Source organism: Barbatula barbatula (genome assembly GCF_947034865.1).
Source record: "Barbatula barbatula genome assembly, chromosome: 16".
Lineage (NCBI taxonomy): Eukaryota > Metazoa > Chordata > Actinopteri > Cypriniformes > Nemacheilidae > Barbatula > Barbatula barbatula.
In genome coordinates, this window is record NC_136779.1 from 3,591,117 (window position 1) to 3,613,594 (window position 22,478).

A 22,478-nucleotide genomic window follows, 5' to 3' on the forward strand; every position below is an offset into this window, starting at 1 on the left:
ATTTATTCGTGAAGATTTTGAAACCAAAAAGGAATCACGAGATTCTGTAACGTGTAAGGCTGCTCCCCCTGGTGTATAACTTACATTTTTGGTTATTATGACGAAATATTTGTAGCACATCTTTATGTATTTTAAATGAAAAAGTCATGCATGATATAATTGCATTGAGGCAAAAAACGTATTATGAAAAAACTAATGCTAATTCTAATTGTGCCAACGGCTGTATGACTAAAATATTTAACGTTATATGACGTTACATCTTAATTCTATTTAGTATAAATATGGTGTGAATGTGTTGTTTAATCGTTATTGAGAATAAATAGATTGCTTCAATAAACATGATATTCTTCGCTCAGGTAGGCTACTGCAGCAATTCGACAATACAATCGATAGAGGGCGCTGGCTGTGCAAAATAAACCTGAGACCTCCTGTGAAAATACTACAAAAATTGTTAGTAAAAATAAAATTACACTTGTTATTCTTTGTTTACTTTGCTAAATACATTTCAAGTGTTCAATATAATGAAAACATCTTTCACACATAGGGTTCAATTCAGTTGTTTTATTCACCGGGTTTCTGTCTTCTAAATAAGACAGAAATCAACCACCCGTCAATGTCTTTACATCAGTACTGCCCATGCATCCCAAGTATTAAAATAAGTTTGAAAAATGTATTTAAAAACAGTCTAACTAGGCAATAAACAAGACTGATGATAGAACCATTTTGCAATCGTAAGACTTATTATAATCCACATTAAATCCTGATGAGGACACATTGCTTTTCTGTCCAAGAAGCTGATTTTATCATCAAACAAGATACTGGTGGCACACCAGAATGGCCCCCCCCAAAAAATGACAATTACACAAAATCTGTTATTATACAAGTTACATTATTTACAGCTGGTCAGGGAATAACAAAGTGTATATTCTGCTATAAGACAAACATTTGCAACGGAGTAGTTGGCTCAGTGTGCTCGTCTAGACGTTATAGAGATTTGTCATTAAGACAAACAGGAAATGAGGTTGGTATCGCTTGAAACACTTTAAGGGTCACTTTAAACCCGAAGTGATCAGATTGTGCTTTTAAATGCCTGCATGAAACAAGATTTATTTTCCGTGCCCAATCCCTGCCATTCATAAAAACAACACGAAATCAAAATAAAGTGTTTAAAGATCCCGTGAAATCTTAATGGGGCTTTTAACTTGACATATTTAAAGGACATCTGGAGGAATAACTTATTGTGTGTGTGTGTGTGTGTGTATAAAATGATTTATGCTTTCTAGAATGTCCCTCCCCTGACACTAGCCGACTCCGACTGCAATAGCAAAGTGTGACTTGAGGTTTGACAGGAAATAAATTGTGCTCGTTTCAACGGTAAAACCTATTTAAACACATAAATAAGAAAGCCGTCATGTAAATTCATGGGATCTTTAAAAGGCACAAAACATGCTTCCACACTTGGGCACATCAAATATTTGGGGTGGGCGGAGAGAAAGGTTTCACTCGAAATAAAATACAGGTATTAGTATCATCCATCCATCATAAAAAAATGATGACATATCCATAAAGGTCATTCTGCACAGTAACCAAGACAGCATAAAATGACTTTTCATGAGCAACAATCACCTAGAAAAGTATCAAGCTACTGTTTCTCCATTGACATCCAATGGACAGAATATTCAGCCGGTGTCCATAATGGGACATTTATTTACATTCGTTTTTTCCACAAATGGCTAACCTCTTTTAGGTTATGTATTAGGTCCTGTAAGATGTGTTCAATTATCTATGGCAAAAAAGAGTTTTTGATGTGAAGGCAATAGAGCTGTTTACGATTTTGTCTAATAATCCAGAAAATAAAAAAGTGAAAAAGGTGGTTATGGAAAACTTCACGTCTTGGTCTACAACATTAACATGCATCACATTCACATTAGAATTATGACTGTATATTCCAGGCATGACGGTGTAAGTACCAGGTTTGTCTACACATTGACTTCATGTCTAAACAGCTCTATAATGAAGACCAACAGCATAATATAAACATACAAACAAAACAGGTTATTTCAGCACCTCACAGTAACATGTCAGTAGATGCACCGCAGCATCAGGATTTGTGACAATGCAATGCAAGCACCCTTGCAAACACATAAAAAACACGCACGCACGCACACACACAAAATCAGTGCTCCTAAAATGATGTTCTTCTCTCACACTGTGGTCCGGCGAGTCAGATACAGTTAAACACAAAAAGAGGAGCGCACGCATGCTGGCATTACAGTTCTCCGTGCGTCCATGTTGTCCGGATCACGCCAGGGGAACATGTGGATGACAGAGGAACGGAGATCAGTTCTATGCCCGGAAATCCTCCCCGAAGTGTCTGATCTGGTCCTCAGTCATGGACAGGTAGGTGGCTCTCATGGTCGGAGAATACTGTGAAGAACATAAGAGCAGAGTCACAGACGGGCATCATTTTGAACATTTAGACCATTCAGTCAAAAGGGAATCGAGTGAAATGAAAATGAAGTTTTGTGTACGTTTTTATAAGGTTAATCATGAAGCTTAACTATTGTATAAAAGATATATAAGAAAAAGGGGTAACAAATTATAAATATAATTTTCTTTCTGACTACTGTAGGCACACATGAGGATTATAAAAAAACAAGATATCCTATAGACTAAAAGCTCCAGAGAGCCATGAAAGCATCTGTAATACATGCCGGTGGTCAGAAACCACTAAATATATCTTAACATCAGTCCTCTAACGAATAGGAAGTATACAGGTGTGTTAACATACAACGTATGGGTGTGTTCATGGATCCATGCCGGGAGTAAAACTAGGAAAACAACCCACACATAATTTATTTAAACGCACAGAAATAAACAAGAGGTGAAATAAAAACTATGTGGAGGATTATAGAACAGAAGGACTGGGGCGTACAGTAATATCATAAGATAACTTACGCTGTTTCTATATGGCTGTGAGTAAAGCTCCAAAAACAAATTTTATTTCGGTTCGAAGGGAACGAAAAGAACAGAAACGTACAAACAGAGAAACATACGAACAAACAAAGAAAAACGCAAAAGAAGCTATTAGCAGAACATCGCTAGCTATAAAAGGAGAAATATAAGAAATAAGAGAAATAGTTATGAAGTCAGTAAATAATAATCAAAATGGAGCCTTTTTGCTTTCCACATACGAAGGTTTTTGTTATCTAAATGCATAACGTGTTTTCACAGCTTGTGGGTGCTCCAAAATCGACTAGATGATGTCAGTCAAAATGAAGATCACCATTCACAGAAGATTAAGTTGAGATTTTGATGAAGGTTCCAAAACCAAACACTACTTTTCTTTGAAGGAACTGATGATATAGTGTAAATAATTCAAGATCTTTGGAGTCTGTCATTGTGAGTGTGTGCGTGGTCATGAAAAAGGCTAGACCCCTGGAACCCAACGCACCGAAGGGGGAGGAGATCCTCTCCCGATAAGAGGCACATTTTCATAGCGCGGGTTTCCACCAAACAGCGCTGTCTGGTTCCTGAAAAACAAGATGGTGGCAAATGAGAATCTTAAAGCGAAAGAAAACGATAAGTTTTTTCAAACATTTACAAATATCGATTTGAACAAAATACAGACACACATTAAGTTGAAGATGAGCGAGTGTTTCTTACATGTACTCTGAGACGGGGGCGTTGGAGACAGTCTGTGTCGGGGGGTGCAGACTGGTCTGGCTGCCGATACTACTACTGTAACTACCAAAACTGTGCATGTTGGCCGGATGCGACGTCATTCGTCGACTCTGAGGGTTAAAAGGGTCCCCATCATCCATGTCATCATAATCTCTTTCTCTGTGTGGGATGATACGATAGCATTGTGTTGGTATACAGTGGCCAAAAAAAGCACATAGAAGAAGGGATAGTTCACCCAAAAACGTTTTGAACACAAAAGAAGATATTTTGTTGAAGGTTAACTACATTGACCCCCGGTGATGTCCTTTGTATGGACAAAAACCACAGAGACATTTCTCAAAATATCTTCTGTTCAACAGAAGAAAGAGACACGAGGGAGCCTAAATGATGAAAAAATATATATTCCTATAAAGTTTACCTACAGCTATACTTAACACACCTCTGCTCATAATTCTCAACCAAACAACAAATATCCAAAATATTTTTGTTATGCCTCATTAGACTTAATTACTCCAAAGTCAATGTGATCAATGCAATTCAACGCTGCGTGTGTCTGTGCATGCACCTGTTGGCGATCTGCCGCCATGCTCTCGGGATGGCACACAGCATGATGGAGAACGCCGTGGCAGCCAGCAGAGAGAACAGACACAGATACAGTAAACCCTCCACACCATCATAACACACACCCATCAGAGCATCCAGGTAGTCCTGCAAACACACGCAGGCACACACACACGCACACATGATGAAAGCACATTTAAACATTACAGAAGAGATTTGGTGCTAATTAGAGGAATCTCATTAAGCTCACAGCTTTATTTACATACAAACTGTATGTGTGTATGCGATCACAACCTTATTGAGTCCCCTGCAGTCCAGCAGGGCGGTGAGCTGGTGTAAACTGGCCTCTGAATTATTCAACAGATGCTGAATGTTCAGTAAATCCCTCTGAAACCACAACCATAAACAACAGCTATGAAACGACAAAAAAATAATCACAACACTAAAAGGAAAAAATGATCCCATAATCACTGTATTGCAGGAATATGACTCTAACTACAAAACCCATTGAGTCACGCATTTGGACATACATGTAATAGGAACATTTGGTGAAATGCATGCATGTCATTTTCCCATAAAGTATATATTTGAAGTATATAAAGTATAACTTTCATTTAAATCGGCATAATTATATTTCATAGATTAAATTAATATTAAACGATTATCTTTCAGAAATACACACTCACCTCTGCTGTGGGAAACAGAGGCACGGCGAACTGTAGAAGACCCTGAATCTGCATCTGCATGGTGGTCAGGGATCTCTGGAAGACAGTCAGGGACTGCAAGACAAACTGATTCAGGATCAGTTCTTTTTGTTTAAGGGTTATCAAAGCTCAAAGCCTCCGCACACAGCACGTTCAATGCAAACTGATGTGCAGTATCACTCTTTACCAGCAGAGAGAGCAACTACACCATCCACACATGAACCTGTCTGACATGATCATTTGATAACATAAAATAAGCGATAATAATAATAACAGACAGGAAACATTCATAAATACAAACGTATAAATAAAAAACTATAGAATAAGCTTTCTAGTAATTTGTCAAATTTGGATTTGTAAAAAAAGCTAAAAATGCTCCTGAATATAATGGAAACAGACGCGGATGTTTCTTTGTGAGATTCACAATAAGCACATAATTATTCTAAACCGGATGATTTATATAATCAACTCTGAATGTGTCATTTCTCTTCTCGTGTTGGTTTGGAGAGATTGTGTTTAATGGAGCGATCCACTCGGAGCGCACCGAAAGAACAAGAACATGTGAAACAAGGAAGAGCCATTCAACTGAACAAATACGCCTGAGTGACAGAACGAGAGATTAAGAGAACCGAGCGAGACCGAATAAACAGTGATGAGAAATTAAACCAAGATGGGACGGGGAATATGAATAGAAAAGGGGTTTTAGTGCGAGTTGTTGTGTAATATTGCATGACTATATGTTAACTGCTGTTTTTACTCAATTTAAGAATATGTTTTTAATACTTGCATTAGGGAATAAGCAAAGATGGACAAATAGACGAATCAGAAAAATAGAAATTGCAAAAACATTGTCATACACAATTTACTAATATCCTTGTGTCTCCGTAAGGTCGCGCTTCTGTTGTTTGATCATCTCCGTTTCTCTTCTTCTGTACAGATTCTATTGATCCTGAAAAAGATGTCTACAGTTACTCTGAAACGGCAACTATAACCGAAGCGAATCGAGCAGGACACTGGCTTTTTACTGCCAGACCTTAAATCCCTGAGAGACGCACCGAGACGGATAAAGTAAGAGAGAAAGTCGCAGGACGGCAAGATCAATAAATCAGATGCAGTATGTGACACAGATGGGAATCGAGAACCTGTTCATACTGGCTCAGTTTTAGATCCGAGTACAAAGCTGCCTACACGGGCATATGTGCACACAAAAAAACACCATACACAGAAAGCAGACCCATAATGCATGGCGACAAGCTCAGAGAAGTAATTTGTATGAATGGCAATTGTTTCATCATTTTTATTAACAATAGTACCTGTTGAAACGGGTTGGGGAGGGTCTGGCTGCAGTACAGGTAATAGTGCACGATATCTAGAAAGAAATGAAAGAATGGGAGACCGAGCATTTAGATTTATTTGTAATATTTACACATGCACCGTTTATTTGGATATTAATGTGTGTTTATAAAATGATGACTTGCACATAGATGGACATGTGCACACGTTCATAAAACAAAAAAGTCCACATACCTGAGCTGATAACATCTTTTGTCTGGTTCATCAGAAACTTGTCAGGTGAAACACAGAAATCGCTTGTACCCTAGACCGCAAAACCCACATACAGAATGTTTTAAAAGAGTTTGGGAAAATGCTTTATTCAGTACGGTTATTGCATCTGATGGGTGTATCTTGTATTTCTACAGGATGTTTAGAGCTCCGTGAATCCACACATACAGGAAATAACCAGAGACACAAACACCCTGTGTTGTTAAGAATAAACACACGTGTCCAAACAAACACCAGAATCTGCATGACAGGAAGGAACGTTTAACACAAACAGGCAACAGGAAACATTGAGGGTCTCCGAGGAAATATGATCTTATATTGTCTTTTTAATGTCTGAAAAGAAATGCAACGTCACTGAATGTTTCTATCGAGTGTAATAGTTGTGTATGAGTCTCTTGATTGTCCTCAATGTAAAAAGATGAATCTCAACATCATACAGACTGCTAGACTCGAGTCAAATATACAGAAATACTGAAAAAGCAAAGGTTGTGGAGGACCTGGATCATTTTTCTAAAAGACCAGTGGTCAGTTTAATGACTCGGGACAAACAAGAAACCCTCAAACAAACATAACAACTGTCATTGTTCAGATAACATCATATAATATTAAGAATATTAAGGGATGCTTACTTTTCTAAATTCTGTTATTATTCTTACGTCTAAACAATATGCTAACATTTCTTTCGTGAAATAACTTGCTGCAAGGCAGGACTACAATAAAAATAAACCTTAACTTTCAAAATTCCTCTCATTTCCACAAAATGTTCATCTTTTTCCATATTCTCCAAGGGGCATGTTACATTCAAAACAGCATTTAAGCATCTACACCATTGGATAACTGGAGCTTAGAACTCCAGCCATCCCTTACAAAACTCTTCTCTGTCCCTGAACACAAACTTTAAAGTCAAATCCCCGTCCTGTGAGACTCCTGAGGCGCAATACCTTGTTTTGATACACCGAATTAATACATGAGCTATGAAGACAGGATCAAAGCACACGTGCTTCTGTCTATCGCCTACAGGAGTTCATTACAGAGTACAGAGCGTGTCCACCGATACCGAGAAAGTACCCGAAAGATTTCTCACTTGGTGAGCATCTGATAAGGGAAATATTTGCTACCTTGATGATGCTGTGTTCCAATGTGTGTAAATTGGCACGCTAGATTGTTTCAGAATGTTTGGTCATGCAAGGCGTATAATTGGTTTGTGAGTAGCGGTATATGGGCATGCAAAATGCTAGTTAGAGTTATAAGTAGGAGATAATAGGAGCAGGTGAGTGAGAAATAGTTGAGAAGTGAAAACCGAGAAGATATAGAAGTTAAATGAATCGCATTTGGGCACAAAACGTTCATATTGGCAATGACCCTGGACTGCAGTATAGCTCATACAGTAATAAACTATAAAAAAGACCGCCTCCACATATACATGCACGCACGCACGCACGCATGCACACACACACACAAACACACGCACACACACGCATACACACACGCATACACACACCAAAAGAAATACATTTGAAGTTTATTACCTCCCTCGGGCAAGCAGACAGCAGTTGACTGTCATTTGTTATGCTTTTCCCGCATAATCAAGCTTTTGATATCAATAAACTCACTGTGACCAGCCTCAAGTCCATATAAAAACATGCACGTCCATGCACTGCACATACACCTCTGTGAAGGTTTCTTCTACTATAGACCTTAAATGAGATGTTATTATATTTGTATTGGCAAAAGACCTGCCAGACATCTCTCCTATTGACCCGAAGTCTCAATATGTCTGATGATGATGTCATCAAGTCATGACTGAACATCAGGCCTGACTGTTGAAACTCACCACTGCAGTGGCCACATCCACTCCAAGAGACGCCCAGCTCAGGATGAGAGTGAGGACACCAAACACCATCATTCTGTACCGTCACACACAATAAGAGAAATATCACACGTCAAACCATTCACAGCATTGACTGGGTCATGGACACAACAAATAATCATTATTTTTCTTGTTTACATCAAAGACAAAGCGGCCAATAAAACTCCAACAAACATCGCCAACGTTTTCTTATTTATTTGCATAAAACTCATTTTGTTTGAAATTTGGGGAAACAAATGACCTCGACATGTTTCTGTCCAAATCAACCACGCATGCTTGAGAGACAGGGATATTCTCCCACTGACCTTGTTGGACAGATTCTGTGACCCATGTATAGTTGTTGTCATGTATTTTGTGTCATTCTTTGTACAAGCGAAACTGAGCTCTACCCAGTGTGATGTAATGTTTTGTGAACTCACGTGGTGAGCAGCCAGCGGGATTGTTTCGCCAGGCCGAGACACGCAACAAGACAGATAACCAGATCCAGGATCAGAATCAGCAGGTATGTCAACCACCTGCAGAAAAGTCACACTCAGAGAAAACTAAACAACAACAGATGGAGCTTTTAAATGCAATGAACAAACAGTGACATGAAAAGAAACTGGCAAGAACCATTGAAAACAACTTTTGAAAGTGCCACCCTCATGTCCTTCCATAACTGTATGTCTTTCTTCTGCAGAACACAAAAGACATGTTGGCGCAAAAACAATTTGGGACCCCATTGACTTCCAACGTATGGACGCAAAACACAAACACAAATTTACATGTTTTGAATGACATGGGGGTGAATAAATGATGACAACATTTGCATTGTTTGTAAACTATCCCTTAAACTCCTTGTGTGTACTTGGCAATAAACTGTTCTAATCCGCTTCAGTTTAATGTGTTTAATGTGTGCTGCTGTGGACACTACGGAAAGCTTTCAGACTCTCAAAATAATCCATAATAGATGAGTGTGTTCTATAGATATGAATATTTCATACACTGAAACCTGGTCAGGGAATAGCTGGATGTCTCTTTTCCAATGAACTACACTTAGACACACACACACACACACACACACGTCAGATATGTTGTGACATCCTGTAACCTATGGTACATAGTAGGGATGGGCATTTTAGTCAATTTCTTATTTTGATCATTGATAGGTCTCAAAAAACGAGAACTCGAGTACTCTGGGGTGGTGGTGGGGCGTCCGTCATGGAGACAATGATCACAATTTTATATTTTAGCAATATTTTGGATTACATTACATTTCTGATAAACCAAAATGTTATTTTACAATATATTGGCTAAAACGAATAGGTAGCAAATACTTCGCTATCATTTCTGTGATTAGTTGTGTCATCTTTTCACCTCTGGCTGCGCTGCATTTCTGTCTGACGGTAGAAGATGCGATGCTCGTCTGAGTTGCGTCTTTGGTGGTATCGGAAGACATTTTATGTACAAATACTAGATGATAACGCAAACTTACTTGTGGTAGATTTGTGTGACAGCTTGGCGCTGCATATTTTGCACTGAACTGTTTTTCCATCTATTTTTTCGAAGTGAAGCCAGACATCACTACGTGACTTAGAAGCCATTTTCTCTGTTTTTTGGTTTGGACTTTGGACCGCGCTCTGGCAACGCTAACCAATCAGGGCTCAAGGTGCCGCCCAAAATGCTGCTATAACCAATCAGAAGTATTTTTATAAACTCAGATCATCGTTTTTATGATTGATTGCCGCTGTCACGATCGAGTACAAGAGTGATCGAGTACTGTGCCCATCCCTAGTACATAGATGTTAAATGAAGTCAAATCCAGGATTTCTGTGATACACAGTACTGTATTGACTCAAATATTTCCTATTACACTCAAACACACTTATAATGTAAAAAGTCAAATTTAAAGGGATACTTTCTGTATTTGGTCTGATGTAACACAGAGAAAGATATTTGGAAGAATGCTTATAACCAAACAGATTTTGCCCCCCATTGACTCCCATAGTAGGAAAAATAACTTTATATTTTTTTGTTCTGTTGCACACAAAAGAAGACATTTTAAAGAATGTAGGTCAACAAACAGCTCTGGGGCACTTTTGACGTTTTGGTACTTTTTGTATTTTTAAACTCAAGATGACGGCTCCCGCTCATTACCTGTAATACTCCACGTAAGCCGTCTGATCTGCTATGGCAACCAGGTCTACTTTTGCTTTTTCCCAATCAGGAAGTCCCAGGAGCTGCTTAATGACGTTGTCGGCCATCTGTTGCATAAAATGCAGCGTCTGAACAAAATCTCCCCGTGCCGCAAAGATCTCATCCAATCGGGACAAGTGATCTTTTAGGCTGCTTTGCATCCCTCCCATAGTACCAGTAACCTGCGTGGGCAAAACAAACCAAAATGTTAGGAGATGCCTGAAATCCTTTCGTTGTGAGAAGGGGATGTGCAACACATGAAATAATAGATATTTTAATTGTGCATCCTAAAAAAGTCGACGAAGCATTTTCAAAGCAATAATAATAGACCGCATGTTTTGCTCTTTTGTTGTGCATTGATCGGCAGATAAGTCATTTTTATGACAGTTCTAAGGAAATTTGTAATAATGGCACAAAGTGTAAAGCTGTTGTTAAATGCAGATGAAAACACACTACACATCCTACGCTAACACTGCCAAATTGCTGCTTTGCTTGGCATTCCACAACATAAAAGAGTCTAATGCTCTATATTATTTGGTAGAGGAGCTGTTTATTTTGACATTAAACCCAGTTAATAACACACTATATTGAACGTTCGTTTGAGCTAAAAAGCAATGAGAAATAAGACCAATAAACACTCTTCTTGTGTTAAAATAACACAACTAGATTTGTTGGTTTAAACTAAGTTCATGGAAACACATTTTTAACTCTATTTTGTGTTAAATAAATAAAAGGAACAAAACAATGTCATCGTATGGATTAAAATTCAATAACACAAGTGTTATTCAACGCATACCGGTACTATTTGAAAATGCAGAAAGTTTATGCTGAAAGTGTTGTATCTGCTGAAAACCCATATTTCTATTTGAGACTTTGTCCTATACTGACTCTTTCAAAAGTGTCCCTGTTTTCAGTTCGTACAGGTGCACGCACATTCTCTAAATGAGAAAAAAGCCAATCCAATAAAATAGGGAGATTTCCAAGCAAAAGCTCCATTTCCTGATTCCTGAAACCGAATACTGATGGTTCAGACTAAATTCCCAGCAGACTTTCTACTGGTTATGACATCACTGCTAAACAACACAGACTGATCTCATACGAACAACGTGACAAACTCATCCCAACATTGTTAACCTAGTTTAACACGAACCAAGTGTCTTCTCAGAAGACGACATTTAATCTTGACAACAGAGCTGCATTGTCCTGAAATCTATGTTCTTCAGACACAACATCCTTGATGTTTCAGACTCGGAACACTGAACACATCTTGAATGTTTCTTGGCAAAAATTTATTGCATGGCCACATCTGCAACGATCTTCGCACCATTTGAACTCACAGGGGTTCAATATCTCTGCCATTAATTCAGCTAATGAACTAAGCCCGATATCCGAGCAGGATTTCTTAAGCCACAGCTGTATAGCATACGAGGAAGCGGTTAAGATAGCAGATTTTTTCCCCCGCGCCGCGGCTCTAATTGATTGGCTCTGGTTTCTGTAGGCGCTGTGCTTTTGCAATTAAATTTGAATGGAAGAGCTGAAGCGTGAAATAGAGCACAAGCACTAAGTGGTCGTGCCTGCTCTATACCCAGATATGGATTTCTATTTCTCCATTAAACTAGTCGAGAAAAAAAACAGCAAGACAAAAAATTAGGTACAGGGAGTGATTTCAAAACCTTATAGAGGTCCTGTCCTAATAACGCCTGCGGAAATGTCAGGAGGTTTGCCGGGGGAACTAGTTCAGAGGTTCTCAAGATAGCTACAGAGAACAAATTGAACATAGAAATAAAAAATGGAAGACGACTTTGAAGGCCTCAACCCACAGAAACAGTTGTTGTATCCTCTCTTACTTTTCAAAGTTGTTTAAGTTCAGAGTTTTGGGTTAAAACGAAAAGAAAAAAAACACAAAACCTGAGATTTAACAATCATATCCACTTTATCTTGAAATGCTTCAGCCAATGTTTGATTAACTTTCTGCCTTCCGGATGATGGATGAACTGATCTCGGCTTCAAGTCTACATTACCGTCATCCCATTTTCCCTGACGTGTGTGGAAGAGAAGCAGAAATGTGGTTATTTTTTGGTGGAGATGTTTCAGTGAGCTTGTGGTTGTTTGAAATGGTAAACGTTCTCCACCGACAATCAGCGAAAACTTTCAAAACTATTTTAAACAGATGCTTTAGGAAGAAAACACACAAAAAAGGAAGGAAGGAAGGAAGGAAGGAAGGAAGGAAGGAAGGAAGGAAGGAAGGAAGGAAGGAAGGAAGGAAGAATTTACTATTCTATATGAGAAAGAAAGAATAAAAGAAAGAAAGAAAGGAGGAAAGAAAGAAAGAAAGAAAGAAAGAAGGAAGGAAGGATGGACTGAAGAAAGAAAGAAAGAAAGAAAGGAGGAAAGAAAGAAAGAAAGAAAGAAAGAAAGAAGGAAGGAAGGATGGACTGAAGAAAGGAAGAAAGAAAGAAAGAAAGACTGACTTTACACACACTTTATTAAACCATCTATTAGCCATTGTATTGTTCTACATACAACAAAACAATCTAGTCAAGAGACATGAAAAGGTGGAGAAGAGAGAGAAAAGAAAAAGATAAAATACACAAATATATGAATTAAAAAATAATAATCATAATACTACAAACTTCGAACATTCACATTCAAGAAAGGAAGAAAGGAAGGACGTAAAGAAAGAAAGACTGATGAAAGAAAGAAAGAATGAAGGAAAGAATGAAAGAAAGACTGATAAAAGAAAGAATGAAGGAAAGAACGAAAGAAAGACTGATAAAAGAAAGAAAGAAAGAAAGAAAGAAGGGAAGAAAGAAAAAAGAAGGGAAGGACGTAAAGAAAGACTGATGAAAAAAAGAAAGAAAGACTGATGAAAGAAAGAAAGAAAGAAAAAAAGAAAGACTGATGAAAGAAAGAAAGAAAGAAAGAAAGAAGGAACGAAGGAACGAAGGGAAGAAAGAAGGAAGGAAAGAAAGAAAAAAAGAAAGGAAGGACGTAAAGAAAGAAAGAAAGACTGATGAAAGAAAGAAAGAAAGAAAGAAAGAAAGAAAGAATGATGAAAGAAAGAAAGAAAGAAAGACTGATGAAAGAAAGAAAGAAAGAAAGACTGATAAAAGAAAGAAAGAAGGTCAGAAAGAAAGATAGAAAGAAGGAGAAAAAGAAAGAAAATAAAACATGTCTGTGCGTGACTTTGTATGTAATTTACTCACGCAAAACGCTTAATTCACGTTTGGTGTGAACCCAGCGCTCAAATTCAACTTCAAAACATTCAAATCAAAAAGAAATGAGAATAAGTCTATAAATCACCTCCCTTTACAAACAAATACCACAAACCTTTGCCCTAAAAACTAGCTTTTGTGTTGTTTTTGAGGGAGTCATTCATTCGTGTTTACCATAGACAGGAATGATCACAAATGTGCATTTTATCTACCCTGTCAAACATTTGTTTTACTGCTACTCTTGGAAAACTTCAAATATCTACACTTGAGGAAAAATCCTTGTTATAGTTAAGATGCTTGCATGGGTCCAGAAAAATGCAATCTATCCATATATACAAATAGAAGTGACTAAACATGGGTCATTTATTGTCCCTGATCCTCAAGTGCCTCTCTGCAAGCAAAACAGATTCAACGGAGATCTCGCAGTTTTTTTACAAGCACAGAGGGAGGTGGTAAACAAGAGACCTTATGGCCCAGAACCAACAAACTCCAAACCCAAGCAGTCCACTCAACACACACACAAAAACAGACACATTCTGTGGATCACTTCTCCTATCTCATGTTCTCTTGACTCCCATGAAAAAGCAGCCCAAACAGCGTGAGAACAAAAAGAAGCGAGCGCGCATGTGTGTGCGAGAAAGAACAGACATCTGCGTGTAATGGATGCCAAATTAAATCATTGTTTTCAGGCAGACGGGCGCAACCATTGAAGAGACTCAATCGGGAAGTCGAAGGTTTCCGCGAGTGACTTCACCAAAGGCCTTTGTTGCAAGGTCCATGGCTAATTATGTGCAATGCATGCTGGGATTTCAGACAGTCTGAAACAGTGGACACTTTGTACCATTGGAGAGATCTGCTCTCAAAGGAGCGATCCAACAATGAAGTGAGGAGATTTGTTTAAGGATCTCTGCTATTTTCAAGGGCTTATGGTAAATTGAGCCGATTCTTGAATAGCTTAAAGGAACGGTCACCAAAAATCAAAGAATGATGTTACTTTTTTGAAGAAATTTATTTGATAATTTATATAGATTGCATTTTCACCTTACACTAATCCTCTCTCTTTCTCTCAACAGGTATTGTTCTAGCTTTTGTTGAAACTAGTAACTTTGTATTAGCACCTATTGCACTATTGCTCTTTTATGACATAATCGCTTATTGCTCCCTGAATACTTTGTAAGTTGCTTTGGATAAAAGCGTCTGCTAAATGACTAAATGTAAATGTCTTAATGGATTTTAATTGTCAAAATGTTGGTTCCACTTAACTCAAAATAATGTTGTGTTGACTAATATTATTAAGTTTATTCAACTCAAAATTAAGTTAAATTAACAAAAAAATGTAGGCAACCAACTTTTTACAGTATAAAGGCTAAGTGCAAATGTCACATTTACCTAAAAAAACTTTTTTAGTCAAAACTCCTGAAGCCATATGACAACTTTCACCGAAGAACAAAATAAATTGTATGCATTGAAAATCATTCACATAAAACTCTAAAAAACAAATAACATCACTCTTGCTTGAAGTAAACAATTATAGTAAATCAATTGGGATTTTTGGATGAACTGTTCCTTGAATAAAGATAATAAACATCTAGTGCCTTGACATGACATCATTTTTTCACAGCAAAGCTCTCTTATCTCGAAGGCAGATCGCATTAAAAATCACATCTTATTATTCCCTCAAACTACAGTTCTTAGGCCAGTTTTGCCTTTTGGCTACTGATGAATCATACAGTGGGTTTAGGGGGATCGAGTTGACCTCGGATAAGTGTGTGTGACTCATAATTCTGAGTGAGACAGAAACAGATGCATTAATCTCAATTGGTGCAGATGGAGAATTAAATCCTCTACTCCAATACGACTATAAGTGTGCCTGTCGCTTTACTCCTTTAAGGTTCATCCAAAACCATCAACCCTTGGCCAAAAGCTCAAACAACAGATGTAAGCGAACCGTGTGTGCGATCGCTGGAGATCTACTGCCATGTTTATGGTCATCAAATCAATACAAATGTTGTTAAGATTCAATTAAGATTGATGCATTTGGCATTGGTCACTATATAGCGGTTGCTGATGATGTCATCGCATGAACTGGGCTAACATGCAATGGACCGTAGTCAGGATAGACAACATATATAATGTGAACTGAATGTGGCTGTGAGGGATAGAAGATAATCTCAAAGGCCTCTCTTAAAGGTGCAGTGCGTAAAATCTGTGCTAAGACAATTCATTCATTGTAAAACCATTGAATACTTCTTTTTCACGCCGTTGTTCTGGTCATGGTCGTTTAGTCAATATAACAAAGCAAAAGTTATCATTGCTTCTGCAGTCTCTCACTCCAATAAAATGGCTAAAACCCGAATCCAGAGTCCCGATCGGCTGCGTGAAATTGGCCTGTGAAGCAGGATTAAACGTCTTAGTGTCACTGTCAGCTCTATGCATTTAAATCACAAAAATGGGTATGCGATGGGTATAAATAGGGCTCTCGGGTCCGTCTGAAGATACAGGAATTTGGTTTTGTTCATGCTCCAGCCTTCGGGGCCGTGAAGGGGACAAGGATTAAATGAAAAGAAGCCTTCATAACTAGACAAACATAAAAGGCTGTAAAAAAAAATTTGAGGCATTTTTCTATAACCACCCCAAAACACACTGGGAGTAACATACATGGGTTGCCAGATGTCCGGTCAGACACCAGCTCTCGTTCAATGTTATACGGCAACTCTACTATAAATAAACAACACCCACAACAAAAAAAGTTGAGAACATAGCTTAACATCTCAGTCCATTAGATTCAAAGTATTTGTCATCCAGAGCCTATCAGAGATGCACACACTCCTCATTCACAATCTCTCGAGATTGTTAGAAAAGTCAGCCAAACTCCCTGCATATGCTGGTTAGGTAGGTTTTGAAGCATGGTAGCTGGTTTGTGCTAGTGTAAGCTGGTCATGTTCTGGTTTAAGATGGTCATGAGCTGGTGCTAAACTGGTGATGTGCAGGTTAAGGACCATCTTAAACCAGTTCAGGATCAGCTTAAACCAGCACAAACCAGCTACCATTCTTCAAAACCTACCTAACCGGCATTTGCAGGTTTTTACAACAGGGCTACAGGGACACACGTACCATCTGGTTGATGTTTGGTTGTGAAAAAGTACAGAAATATTTGCAGGGCTGCGAACAAACGATCAGATCACTTTCGGGGTGTAAATTTGGGTTGGAGAAGCCAGCGAGACGAAACAACAGACTGAATCTACTTACAGTCTTATCTTGAGAGAAAACTCCGATTATTCATTTGACAGAGAGTAAAAATCTGTCTGAAATGTTGTTATTTATAGTCTGATCAAGGTGGATATATTTGTACTTACCAAGCTGTCTACTCCTGCCAACGTGTGATTGGCGTTGTATAGGGAATAGGTCAACTGGTACACCCCATCATTGGCTTCGCTGTTTCCATAGAAACCCACTCCCACAGCAATACTGCAAAGTCACAAGGTGAAAAGTTACAATTAGTTTAACACAGAGTTCCCGCACAGCTGTACGCTCTTAAAAAAAAGTGTTATAAACTTTACATTTATTGTACTTCATGCATTTAAAAATGTCCTTCAAGTCATTAAATGCTTCGATGTAAAAGTGTCTTCAAGTAAAAACACAGTGAATGGTAAACACACCAATCCATTCTGAATCCAGTTTGTTCTATAATTCACCATATAAAGATCTCTAAAGTCACAGTCGCTGAGAGAACGTCATTTCAGAAAATGTTTCTTGAGCACAGCTAGATATTGTTTTAAATTAAAGGAGGGCCATATATAACTCTGAAGGGAAATAGCTAGGAAAATAAAGGCAGCGTGGTTGGATGGGTGGTGCATGCGGGGCACATGTAGGTCTTAAATATTCAGCAGAAGCCGTGCCGAGCCAGAGGGTAACGTTCCCCACACAGAAATAACATAAGGGTTGAGGAAATGACAAACAAGATGGTGCCTTGTGCCAGCAAAGCATACAACCACGATAAGAGACAATCAAGTTATGATCAAGATGCCAAATTTAATTCTGAAATGCAACTATAACAAAAATACATTTATATATGTAGCAGTAATTAATATGTTTTTATTTACATATTTTAATATATTAAATATGTATTCTATATATTTTAAAATATTCAGTTATTTAATTCGTTGACATTTCTTTCATCCAACACTGATGGAAACAACAGCAAATGTCAACATTTTGTAAATAACAAATACAAAACTTTTGTTTGTCAAATGTGTGTACCCTGCAAGCAAATGAACAACATTTTAATTGATCTGACATAGGTGTTGGGGCTAGATGACATGACATCATTGCGGTGGTGTTGTTGGTTTCTTTCTGGGTCATTTCAAAAAAGCAATTCGGTTTTTCAGAACTGCACATTCAGATCCTATATTTTACAACAGAACATATAACGCATAATGTTTCCAAACTCTCTTCGAACCTTAATTCACGCTCAGACATCTAGTTAACAGCTGGCCAAATCAGACAACTGTCCCTGAATGGAGATTCAGTGCCAAACATGACATTGCCAAGCCATCTGCAATATCAAAGAGTCAAATTAATGACCGCGTAAATCTTTGGCATGGTCAACAGTGACAAGCTTGAGATTTGTATTGTGTGAGAATTCCATCCTCCACCCCAACCAGCAGTCTTATCACCAGTGGGAACCGGAAGGGTCCTGTATAGAAAAGATGATGTCAGTCCATCATCACTCTCGGTATTTGGCTCATTAGCCCCCAGAGGTCCTGAGAGGTCATTTGTGCTGCTTCCATTTCTAAAACACAGCCCCGAAAGTGGTTTTAAGGTGCTGATGTCATATCCTGCATTGCATTGTTGAAACAAAATGGCCTTTAAAGTTGGTTCTCCTTTGTATTTTACATAATGTTGACTTTGGGTTGAAGAACAGTGATGGATTGTGGATGATGCTAACGGTGCGAACGAAGAAGAACCTGCAGGGGGTGTCTGCTTTTGTCTGTAGTTGGTAAACATAAGCATGCACACACTTAGACAAAAACGTAAGTAATACTTTGCAGCAATGGGCTGTCTCACGCTGCTTTGTTGATGGTACACGGATGGCACAGGACAATGTGTGTGGTCTCGACCAGAGGATTTTATTAAGATGACACGAAGAGATAATTCTCATTAAAAGAACTCTCTCTAGCTAAAATGCATCACTCTTCCGCTCTGTTTTAAAAAGTGCATCGTGGAAAAAAGGCCCATTTCCCAAAATTGTGGATATTTATGTTTCTCTAAAAATCCAACCCATAACCTCTACATTGGTCTACCGACTGAGATGCAGCCGACTGAGAACAGCTAGAACAACAACGTTGAGTCTTCAAAATAGAATCAAAGTGCTAATGCTTCCACAATGACCACAGCTCTTTTACCTCTACATGGTCATAAAGAGTGCCAAAAAAGTTTTGCTCTGGCCTCAAAAACTACGTCTGAAAATACCAGGCACATAAATAATAGCTAAAAATATGTGACCGTCTTGTTATCAACTGGAGAGAGCAATGGAGATAGAATGTCAAGTAACATAAAATGTTTCTAATATCTGCCAGATCTTAATGAAATAAATGTACTGAAGTATCTCCCGTTTCTTTTACAGCACAAGTCTTTGACCACCATTAGACACTTGATGTATCCAATCAGAACGTCCGGCCCATTATTTTAGTAATATTCCGCGAGCAGGAAATCGAGAGCATCGTTCTGAAGATGCTATTTGTTTTTGACAACTAAAGAGTTCGTGCTAATAGTGGTTGCTGTTCCATCATCTCCAAACATCTCTGTGTGCATTTATGCTTTTGAAGGGGCGGGTTTTAGAATAAGGAGGTGTGGCTAATTCACAGGCTAAGCACACTCTGGAAAGGAGTAGATCTTTATATAGTGTGCTCTGCCTTTAAAACTATAACGGAGCGATAATTGACATGTCTTTCACCTCCTTTTCTCACTTTAATTTTAACACTCTGCGTTACTAAATGAGGCATCTTTCAGAAGAAGATGCATCTCTCACCATCCTCAGACATTTCTCTCCCTGAGGGGGATGGACTTGCAGTTCATTCACCAAATTTAACCACAGGCCTTTAAAATGACAAAAGTCTCAAATAAGTTTGGGTAGGGATGGGCAGGGATGGGCAGGAAATCGAGAGCATCGTTCTGAAGATGCTATTTGTTTTTGACAACTAAAGAGTTCGTGCTAATAGTGGTTGCTGTTCCATCATCTCCAAACATCTCTGTGTGCATTTATGCTTTTGAAGGGGCGGGTTTTAGAATAAGGAGGTGTGGCTAATTCACAGGCTAAGCACACTCTGGAAAGGAGTAGATCTTTATATAGTGTGCTCTGCCTTTAAAACTATAACGGAGCGATAATTGACATGTCTTTCACCTCCTTTTCTCACTTTAATTTTAACACTCTGCGTTACTAAATGAGGCATCTTTCAGAAGAAGATGCATCTCTCACCATCCTCAGACATTTCTCTCCCTGAGGGGGATGGACTTGCAGTTCATTCACCAAATTTAACCACAGGCCTTTAAAATGACAAAAGTCTCAAATAAGTTTGGGTAGGGATGGGCAGGGATGGGCAGGAAATCGAGAGCATCGTTCTGAAGATGCTATTTGTTTTTGACAACTAAAGAGTTTGTGCTAATAGTGGTTGCTGTTCCATCATCTCCAAACATCTCTGTGTGCATGTATGCTTTTGAAGGGGCGGGTTTTAGAATAAGGAGGTGTGGCTAATTCACAGGCTAAGCACACTCTGGAAAGGAGTAGATCTTTATATAGTGTGCTCTGCCTTTAAAACTATAACGGAGCGATAATTGACATGTCTTTCACCTCCTTTTCTCACTTTAATTTTAACACTCTGCGTTACTAAATGAGGCATCTTTCAGAAGAAGATGCATCTCTCACCATCCTCAGACATTTCTCTCCCTGAGGGGGATGGACTTGCAGTTCATTCACCAAATTTAACCACAGGCCTTTAAAATGACAAAAGTCTCAAATAAGTTTGGGTTGGGATGGGCAGGCTCGTTTGCTATAGCTGCAACCATCTGTCACACCATCTTGGTCCTGCATGATTCATTCGAATATGACTTATGAATACCATGACTCTATGCCACAACTTCCGGATTAATTTAGTTACAAAATACAGAAAAGTCATCAATGGCTGGTAAGTTTTGGTCTTTTTCTATCAGTATCAAGTTTGAAATTACAAAACATACAAACTAAACAATACAGTTACATAGTTTTTAGGTGCATTTTGAATGGAAACTCATATTCAAGGTATCATGATCATAGCACATGACATACTTACTTTTGGGTGTTTTCTGACAAGACCAGAACACAAATCATGGATATGAAACTCATACACAGTTCTTAGCTCAGCATGTTTGCTTCAGTCATGAGGAACAAATTAATGAGTAGCTAATGAGTGCTAATCTACAGTCAGTCATTAGCAATCTGTCTGGGTGTCCTGAACGGTGGGTGACGGGATCGAGACTTGGCACGCACCTAACAAAGCTGCAGATGGTTTACAGATGCGAGATAGCAGGTGTGTGTGTGTGTGTGTGTGGCAGAGAAGAACAATCTTTGTTTCCTGACAAGAAAAAAACATCCAGCTGCGAGATGGTCTGAAACAACACGCTTATCACACGATGAGTGACAGCGGCACGCGTAACAAAAATATATACTAGAATAAAAACAATTCATGCAAAATCTAAATGTCATCATTTACACCCCACCATGTAATTCAATATAGTATTGTTTCTGTTCGACACAAATTGAGGCATAAGGCCGTGTTCACACTTGAAAGTTGACAATGGCGTTTTAAAAAAAAATGCTTGCAGTGTCGAAGCCTTTGCAATAACCAATGACATTTAAGAACTACAATAAGAATTTCTCGCTAGAAATCAGAAGTTATTGAAAGTGAAAATTAAACTATGGTCAAAGGTTGTTTCGGCCTCCATTACATTTTTTCGAGCTTGAGCCTTCTCGCCCAATCACGTTCCTCGCTTGTTGTTATAAATGATCGGGCTTTTATAAAACCGGGCTCTATGCAGGCTCGGGCCGAGAATTCTGATAAGGGCCTGAGAGCCTGGATTTAAGGCTCATGCAGGGCTCGAATATATAGCCTACACAAAGTGGCATGGGGAAGAGTAAATGAATAGTATTACCACGTAATTTAAAACAGAAAACCCATTTTTGTTTTAAAGAGGAAAGAATGTAATTGTAACAGTACGGAGATGAGTAAACGCTGTCAAAGTTTTAATTTTCGGGAGGGACTTCAAACAAATCCTCCATTGAAATGCTCCAAGACGAGTCATTACTGGTGATTTATTATTATTTTTTTCTTTTTTAATCAAAGCAGTTCAGCTTTTTATGATCTAAGGGACTCTTGTAAAAAAAGCCCTACATCTGAGCACAGAGCGAGCACAACAACACAAGCCGCACATTAAGGGAACAACTCCACGGCAAATAAGCCATTGCACAGTTCCTATTCACCAATAAAACAGGAACAGGACAGAGAACTCATTTAGACCAGGTTATTCCAAACACAGAAACTGTTAGTAGATGTGTCGTTTATCATCATCATAACCATCCTTTCGTAGCAAGTTAAAAAAGTTAAAATCAAATAAATATTTCACGAAAAACAGATCTCAAGCTGCTCAATCCAAATCCAATTTATCGGTGGC

General features: G+C 38.5%; 1 protein-coding gene across 2 annotated transcripts in view; it reads right to left on the reverse strand.

Annotated features, from left to right (window-relative positions):
• Window positions 1-542: 542 nt before the first annotated feature.
• Window positions 543-22,478, reverse strand: part of ttyh2 (tweety family member 2) — a 40,158-nt gene continuing 18,222 nt past the window's right edge. The window contains exons 3-14 of one of the 2 annotated variants that reach the window (XM_079476393.1): window positions 17,129-17,240; window positions 10,519-10,739; window positions 8,802-8,897; window positions 8,347-8,419; window positions 6,477-6,546; window positions 6,263-6,318; window positions 4,932-5,024; window positions 4,540-4,632; window positions 4,250-4,392; window positions 3,667-3,843; window positions 3,455-3,533; window positions 543-2,427 (exon numbers count right to left, since the gene is read on the reverse strand). In XM_079476393.1, the coding sequence (XP_079332519.1) occupies window positions 2,347-2,427; window positions 3,455-3,533; window positions 3,667-3,843; window positions 4,250-4,392; window positions 4,540-4,632; window positions 4,932-5,024; window positions 6,263-6,318; window positions 6,477-6,546; window positions 8,347-8,419; window positions 8,802-8,897; window positions 10,519-10,739; window positions 17,129-17,240 (1,294 nt within the window). In that variant the 3' untranslated portion in view covers window positions 543-2,346. Of the gene's footprint in view, window positions 2,428-3,454; window positions 3,534-3,666; window positions 3,844-4,249; window positions 4,393-4,539; window positions 4,633-4,931; window positions 5,037-6,262; window positions 6,319-6,476; window positions 6,547-8,346; window positions 8,420-8,801; window positions 8,898-10,518; window positions 10,740-17,128; window positions 17,241-22,478 lie in introns of both variants that reach the window. The other variant, XM_079476392.1, reaches the window with a different exon arrangement.